This window comes from Montipora capricornis, chromosome 2 (genome assembly GCF_036669925.1).
Source record: "Montipora capricornis isolate CH-2021 chromosome 2, ASM3666992v2, whole genome shotgun sequence".
Lineage (NCBI taxonomy): Eukaryota > Metazoa > Cnidaria > Anthozoa > Scleractinia > Acroporidae > Montipora > Montipora capricornis.
The window spans coordinates 53388567-53397274 of NC_090884.1; the positions used below are offsets into that span (position 1 = coordinate 53388567).

General features: G+C 37.4%; 1 protein-coding gene across 1 annotated transcript; it reads left to right on the forward strand.

Moving 5' to 3' along the window:
- Positions 1-28: 28 nt before the first annotated feature.
- On the forward strand, positions 29-7703 carry LOC138027050 (proteasome subunit beta type-7-like). Its single transcript, XM_068874554.1, has 11 exons — positions 29-161; positions 236-317; positions 2584-2622; positions 3093-3151; positions 3704-3797; positions 4387-4433; positions 4940-5055; positions 5422-5480; positions 5629-5688; positions 6826-6952; positions 7478-7703. Exons 1-11 carry the CDS (start codon positions 58-60, stop codon positions 7549-7551), a joined length of 861 nt encoding a protein of 286 aa, XP_068730655.1. The 5' UTR covers positions 29-57; the 3' UTR covers positions 7552-7703.
- Positions 7704-8708: the final 1005 nt, after the last annotated feature.

An 8708-nucleotide genomic window follows, 5' to 3' on the forward strand; every position in this document is an offset into this window, starting at 1 on the left:
AGAGAGAGGACCTGGGTTGAAGAATCCGCAATATTTCAGCGGTTAACATATTTCGACATGCACACTAAGAATGACTCCACAAAATTTTCCAAGATGGCGGCTATTGGGGGTACTGTAGCGCAAGAGCATTGTGGAGGATTTTCCTTCGAAAACTGTAAAAGGTTCGGACACTTGGGAAAACATCATCTTTCATAAGTAATGTTCCATCCATTTCATATGTTTAATTATTCTTCAGGAATGCCATATTGGAGAAAATGGGTGCAAAATTGCCCACTGCTAGAAAAACTGGTACAACGATTTGTGGGATTGTCTTCAAGGTTTGCTAAACTTTCTTGTAATGGAGTATTGTTAAAAGAACGAGAAAGCTTTATCAATTTATCGCTTCAGAAAAGTTTGGACAATTGTGATCTGTAAATATTAAATTCTTGTGTACAGTCAACTCCCTCTTAACGGACACCTCTGTATAAAGACGGACATCTCTATAACACGGACTGCTGGTCCGGGTCATTTCTTAGTCATTTTACTCTAACCAAACTCTCCATAGATAAGAAAACTAGTTTAATTTATATACATGCAGTTGCCCAACTATAATTATTATGCCAAAAGGGTCGTGTATCAGCTGTTGTAAGGTGTGATGTAATTGACTTGCTATCCATTGGGAGAACAGCAAAACAAACAGCATAAACAATAGACCTAAAAAAAAAACCTTTTAAATACACTTCAGTTAGAACATAAGCAAAATAATGTGCTACATGTATGTTAGCAAACTGAACATTGGGGAAAGTACCAAAATACAGGTTAGTGAAAAATCTTAGCAAGTTAGTGAGGTGCAAGTTTAGCAAAATGTCTTATTATAAAAAACTACTCGACAGGATCCACTCAGCTGTTCACTTCACAGTTGACAGTGTTCTTATTAGAGCATGCAAAAAGTGATACACACTTTGATATATACATGTAATATTTATTATAATTATGATAGTGGGTCTTTAAAAACTACATGTACTGCAGTAAAAATGCAGCCTGCATCAACAGGGTTCGAACTTGCAATCAATACAGTTACCGTATTTACCCGTGTATAAGTCGACCTTTTATGGCCTCAAAAGAAGCTCCAAAAATCGCCCTCGACTTATACACGGGTCAAAGATTTTGAGCCAAGTTCCAGCTAGGTAATTTATTCAAAATTAACATAATAATGTTAACGTTGTCTTGGGCATAACGAAGGCAGTGGACAAAAGCCGGCGTAAAAGACTTCAAAATGAATGACAAAAGACTTCAAAACGAATGTAAGCAATTCCAGTTGAAATGAAAAAGGATTTGTCCAACTCTAAATGTTGAAGATACTCACAAGCACAAATATGAAATAGACACTGGAAATTTTCGTTTTCCAAAGGCGGAAAGCTCTAAAAGTCATTTCTGTTTCTTAGAATAAAACACGATCGTTCAACGGCTTAGTAACCTGGCGCAATACCTCGTGTTTGCGTGCAAGGATCGTCACTCGTGTTGCGTGTAAATGCTGGTTGGTAATGAAGGTTTTTTATTCTTTATACAAACCTGGCAGATTTAAAATGCTTTTGCAAACTTCGTATTGTTTGGTTTATGAATTTTGTTTTGTTTGTCATTTGAGAAATTATAAATCAAGGACCAATAAAACCTTGCACATTTTCGCATCATTCGCAAGTTATTTTGAAAGATTGACTCCTGCTTCTGTGATGTTGCATTGTGCATATCCTCTAAAGCCCAATATCATAGAACAACGAAACAGGTGAGATGGAGGTTTACATTATCGATTTAATCAGACTGTATTCGAAACTCAAGGACAAAAGGCACGCATATACAACAGCTGATGAACAACAAAACTATTAAGCGCTTGAGGCCCTGATTTTTTTGTGTATCCACATTTTTAGAAATCGAAGAATACAAGATCAGTGCCCCATGAACATTTAACAAAGAAATTAAGAAATTGCGTTTTTTGCCATCAAAAATGGGGGGTCGACTTATACATGGGATCGACTTATACACGGGTAAATACGGTACATTTGCATTTGCAATTGCATTTGCAATTTTTTCCCTTTTAAAATATCAGAAGTCACAAGTTTTTGACTACTTTTCACCTTCACTCTTTCAGACTTTGGAAATAAAATGGTTAGTAGTTGCCACTTTGCAGCTACTGTACTTTTGGTAAAATAAATAAGGAAATGAAAAAATTAAAGATTGAAGATATGGAGTACAGTGGTAGCGTAATTTACATGTAGCTCAGTGTAATGTGCAAGACATTCACCATTGTCAACGGTTTCTTTACTCACACATTGTAGACTCATAATAATATTGTTTTGTTTTGTTAAACCTCTGGCAACACAATACAGTATATAGCGCAACAACTTTGTAACTTAATGTTCATATCTTGTTGCAAAATTGGGACTGGATAATTTTTTTTTAACCTACCTGAAGCGGTCCCATTGATGAGTGAAGCCATCTGGCGTTAGATAGAGTGAAATGTATAACTCTTACTCACAGGACTGAAAGTTCCAACTCTACATCAAGTACATTATTGGGCACTAAATGTATTGTTGTCTGTTTTTGTAGGACGGTGTTGTTTTAGGAGCTGACACAAGAGCAACAGAGGTGCATTAATTTGTAGGCTTCCCACCTGTAGCAATAACCAAACCTGTGTAGAGATAACCAAAAAAAATCAAAACAGCACAAAGAAGTTGTTATCATTCAAAATCAGGGTTGCCACTGTCAGAAAAAAAATCAGGGAAAACCAAAAATTTTTCAAGGTCAGGGAAAAGGCAGGGAAAATCTTAAAATATTGTGAAAGTCAGTGAAAAGTCAGGGAATTTCATTTTTGGTAAACAGTTCACAAGAATTTGCGCACAAAATCCCGTCAAAAGCGCAAAGAAACAGAAAAGGAAAAGAAAGAAATATTGATGGTCTTCAAAAGAAGCTGAAGCAAATGTAATTATTCACCTAATTAAGGTCAGTGAAAATTGTTTACAGGTCAGGGAAAAGTGGGGAGAAGTCAGAGAATTTTTTTGTTACTGATGATTGGCAACCCTGAAAATTATTAATGCTTATTTTCTTTTCATTTTTAGGACACTATTGTTGCTGATAAAAATTGTTCCAAGATTCACTACATTGCTCCAAATATTTAGTAAGTACACTGTAATGTACTGTATGTACCCTGTAGCATGTCTTTTGTATTATTTTTTGTGTACTTGATAGCATTACAAAGTCATTGTTCCTTGTAAAATTTTTGTCCTTGTTCTAGAATAAAATTATTTTAAAGAAAGTAGGTGTGCGGTATGATCTTAATGATAATGATAATAATAATGCATGACCTGCTAAATGCCCTTACACACAGTCGGAGACTGAATTACTAAGGGCGCGGCTCAACAAGGTCGGACCGAAGGAGCTGTGCTGCTGGCTAGGGTTCGGCCCCTGAACACGACCCATTTATGACCTCGGAGCACAGCACCACAGCCAGATGGAATAGGCTGGGAGTCGCTTTTTCTGAGGGAGGAAAACCGGTCAGGGAGTACCCGGAGAAAAACCCTCGGAGGCAGTTTGAGATCTACTCAAACTCAGCCCACATACGATCTCGGGGCCAAAAGGTGAACCTGGGTTGCAGAGGTGGAAGGCATGGTTGATAACTACTAAGCCATCCTGACTTCCCTAAAGCTTCCTGGGAATTGATTATTTTCAGTTGCTGCGGTGCTGGTACTGCTGCTGACACAGAGTATGTTACACAACTCATATCTTCTAATATTCAGCTGCACAGCTTGTCCACTGGACGCCAGGTACAACTTGACTAACAGCATATAAATGACAATGGGAATCTAATCTATCTTTTATGTACATGCGGGCATGACTATTTGCGGAAATTTTGAATTTAACCCCTAAAGGAGACCATCTGGGCGTGGCTCAAGCTTTTTGTAATCCCTTAAGGAGACTAATCTGGGCGTGGCTTAAGGAAATTCACGTAATTCTGTGTTTCTTCGCGGAACCCTAAACGAGACCTTGGCGGCTTAAAACATTGGCGCTTTGCCCGGAACACCTTAAGCAAGACCAAAATCCAAAATTTACACCCCTAAGTGAGATGACGAGCATCCCCGTCTGTTTCATATGGGAGTCCCCCCCCCCTCCCCCCCGGGATTTGCTCTTCTAAGTGTTTTATTGTATTCTTACCTTCTCACCAAGTGACTTCTTCTTCTTTTCCTGAATTGTGAACAGATGCATTCTGGATAAATCCAGTCCTGTATTTGTTCAGGCCATTTCTTGCAGAACTTAATTTCATCTGATTGCCTTCATCTTCTGATATTTCATCTACTTATAATATTATTATTGTTCACTGCCTCATTGTGTGATTTTAACTTTGTATTTTTTTAGGCCAGAATTGTTACTGCACTGCGAATGTTAAAACAGCGGCTGTTTAGGTACAGTCTCACTATTTTGCCAAAATGTAGTCTCATAATTCATTCCCTTATGGTTCATTTTTAATTATCAATTTGAAAATACCACACTTCATAATAAATTATTTATTTGACCAAATCCTTTGTTGGCCAAAGAAGCCTGTCCAGTTGTTATAATGGTCTCTAACATTTTGTAGAACTTTGTAATATTGGGTATCATTTTGATGCAAAATTTATTGAAGAATTACAGTGCATGTGCAACTTACATACATGTACATGTACTAGCCTTTATCAACAGTACTTAAGTCATCCTGAAGTATAATAACGCGCGCGTATTTTGCGCGAAAATCCGCCATTTTGCATGCATTTTTCGCGCATGTAGATGCTGCTATCTTATGGCCAGTAAGTACTGTATGTAGTGTCTGGTTGTGAAATAGAATTGCAATATTGAACTGTTAAATACAAGTACAGTAATATATTTTTCTATTTTTAAAGAATTGTCTTGGTTTTTATTTTGCACTTAATGTTAGATATCAAGGTTATATCAGTGCTGCTCTGGTTCTGGGTGGTGTGGACTTGAATGGTCCAACATTACATACAGTGTACCCTCATGGCAGTACTGATAAACTGCCATATGTCACCATGGGTGAGTCAATAAATGATTTCTCCTACCTTCTTGATATTAAATTTTGTCACCTCAATAACATAATGACCCTTTCCTCTGCTGTTTCTTGTTCTTGGTAGTCATGCCTTAAACCAGCTTGTACATGTATTTCTGTGGAATTTTTTCTTTCATGTCAATGCCTTTTTTAGTGTTTTTAATGGTACTGTTTAAGTTTTGTGGTATATTCAGGTTGCTTGTCCCTGTTGTACATTGTTCATCACCACCAGCTTGTTGGGATATGACTGCTGCTTGTTGGCTTTACCCTTTGAAAGTTCTATGAACTCTTTGTCCTTTCAGTATAAAATTATACAAAACAATGTTTGCATTAATTTATGAATTTCCTGACAGGTTCTGGTTCATTGGCTGCTATGTCAGTGTTTGAGTCACGATATAAACCCAACATGGAGGTAATAGAGTAAAAATGTGATTAATAAAACTAGGATTGTTACAATAATTCATGTACATGCAAGTCTCTACTTTTGCATTGTTTGCTTGACTGTGTGTGAATAATCACTGCACCTGGATGTGTTAAGTTGATTAGATTTGATTTTTCAGGTTGAAGAAGCTAAACAGCTGGTTCGTGATGCCATTGCTGCAGGGATATTCAATGATCTTGTGAGTTACTGTATTATTATATTTTTGTAGAATAGACCAAGAGTAATCTTATTATACTCTTGAGACACTGACTAGTGCTGCAACATTTGACTTTAATATACTACATAGTACAATTATGTACATTCATGTACGTTGACTGATTTTAATTATTACTTTTATCGAAAAATGCCAGAAAGGTAAATGGTTTCACTTCAGGCACATTTTCTGGGACTTTTCACAACAGAAAATCAAGCAATGTTTGGTTTACTTGTTCTTTTGGCTCGTACTCAGTTTCCAGAATGGAAAAGAAATCATGGGTTCTGTCTACTTTGCTTTACCCAGCAGATTGTGAACAGAGTGAACAAAATACCATGATTGAACCCTTTTGCCCCTTAGGGATTCCTTATTTAGTAAATAATATTGTCATTTGTTAGACAGGGTAAAATCTCTAAGTGGCTGTGGTTAACCCTTTCATCCCTGAAGAGGCCTGAAGAGGCCCCCATTGGACCGCGTACTGGCTCAGTTGGTTGAGCCATGGGCTGTCACGAGGGAGGTCGTGAGTTCAACTCCGGCCGGACCAACACTCAGAGTCTTTAAATAACTGAGGAGAAAGTGCTGCCTTTGTAATCACATCTGCAAATGGTTAGACTCTCTAGTCTTCTGGGATAAGGATGATAAGCCAGAGGTCCTGTCTCACAACCCTTCAATGTTCTAATCCTATGGAACGTAATAGATCCCGCACACTTGTCACAAAGAGTAGGGCATGTAGTTCCTGGTGTTGTGGTCTGTCTTCTGTGGTGTATCATGGTTGGGAGGGTAAAAAGCTCGGAAAGGGTGGTAAGCTAGAAAACTGTAACAGGTTATTACGTCTCCCTCTTTAAATAAAGATATGACTATGACAATGACTTGATGAGTAAAAATAATTGTCTGGCGTTAGACAGAGTAAAATTTTTAAGTGTCACTCTTAGGGGAGAGAGTGAGACTAAATGATTTTACTCTGGCTAACGCCAAACGATTGTACTCGCCAATTTGGGGCACTTTATGTGTGAATGGGTTAACAACATCTGGGTCCATTCAGAAACTACATGTGTCTCCCCTTAAATGCCAAAAGTGAGCCACAGTAATTTATTTCCAATATTATCGCTGTTTGGCTTTTAGGGATCAGGAAGTAATGTTGACCTGTGTGTGATCACCAAAGAGGGCACCGAATACCTGAGGCCATATGATGTGGCAAATGAAAAGGGAGTTAGACAAGGCCGGTACTCGTACAAGAGAGGCACAACAGGTTAGTTACTGCAACTTTAGGGGAATGCCTGAAAAAACCGAAATAGCGAGAAAAAATGGAGTTGTTAGTTGGTATCTAGCCTGGGTAACTACTTGGAGATAAGTAAGGTTATGTATTAAATTTGGTTTGCACAGCAGATAGGTCAGCATTTTCTTGAGATTAACAGTGTAAAGTGTTCTGTATTAATTTTGTTATGTTTTGATAAGTTGTTCTTTTGTAAATCAACCTTTGTTTGGCGTTCATAGAAAAAAGAATGGAGTGATAAAACTTAGACCATTGCATTAAATTTGGCCAGCAATAAATAAAGTCTCTGTTTGGGTAAATGAAGAATTAAGACACTTAATAATGAAAGGTTTGGATTTTTCCTGAAAGCACTAGTATGTCAGTGGGGTTTCTAAAGATGATGCTTAACCGAAAAGCTTTTAAGGAATTGAAAGTTTTTAATTTTACTTACAGTTCAGCGGAAACACATGTAATCTTGAGAGTTGAGACCAATGGCTTTATTTGTACTTTGTCTATCAACAGCTGTTCTCACAAAGGACGTCAAGCCCATTGTAGTGGATGTAATAGAGACTACAGGAGAAGCAATGGAAATGTGAAAAACTGTTTCGGTGCCTTCTTTCCTTCAAAATCTAGCCACAGGATACACGTACAGAATGTACATGTCTCGAAGAATATGCCAAGCTGAAACAAGAACTGTTTTGGACTTTGTGTAGTGTAGTCATTCTATTAAAAGCTCTTTTAAAAATAATGTTTCTCTTGTTATGTCTATTCGAACTTACCAGTATTGTTAAATTTTAGAGGCTCACTCCCTGGGGTACGTGTACGTAATTATATCAAGCCATTCGAAACCCAGAACTTGGTGTTATAATTATTGCACTTGGTAAAAATTAATTCAGTTCGAAAACTGTATCAACACAGACCTTTATACATGTTTTGGCGTGTACTTCTTGCTTAAATTGCCAGCCTTGATCACAATATCATATAGGGAGTATTTTTTCCCATTAAACTTGGAAAAGTTATTTATGGTCACGTGTACGTTTGTTAATGAATATCACCATTAATTTTTGTTCTGTATAAGCTAAACAGTAGTCATTCCTCTACCCTTTTGAGGTCTGACTTGTCCATAGCAGACTAGGCAAGATTCCAAGTCCTTGCCATAAACCAATCATTTCACTATACCAAGAGTTAACTTAAAATAAAATAATATTAACTGATTTTGAGGGTCTAGGGAAAAAAAACTATCTTTATGAGTGTTTACCCAGGAGCCTTGAGGTGGGGCCTTTGTTCCCTTAAATGAATTTAAATAAATCAAAATTGGCACAATTCTCAAATGAACAAGAGGCTACAGGTAGCCTACACTTTGTTCAAAGGATTTTTAGGGTTAGAGAGGGTTTCCTTTAAACTTCACAGTATTTCAGTTTATTTTTTACATTAATATCTTGGTCAGTACATGCTATGGGTTTTTGCTGTTTACTCTGATTACAAGGATGCTCAGTAGGTCGTTGATATCTCGTGCCTGTTTCATATCCGGTTCAATTGCATAGTCCCAAGTTCCAAGTCCACGTTCCATGACATAATTGCCTCCACGACAAAAGTTCACTGATGTTTATAATCCCTGTCAGGCGGGGTTAGACCATCGAGGTACATCATACCACACGATTTTGCCTTTCGTAGATGCTATATGCATCGTAGTACTTTTTTTCAATAGGAATACTCGAGCTCATATTTAACGGAATCCTGAACATTAAAGAAA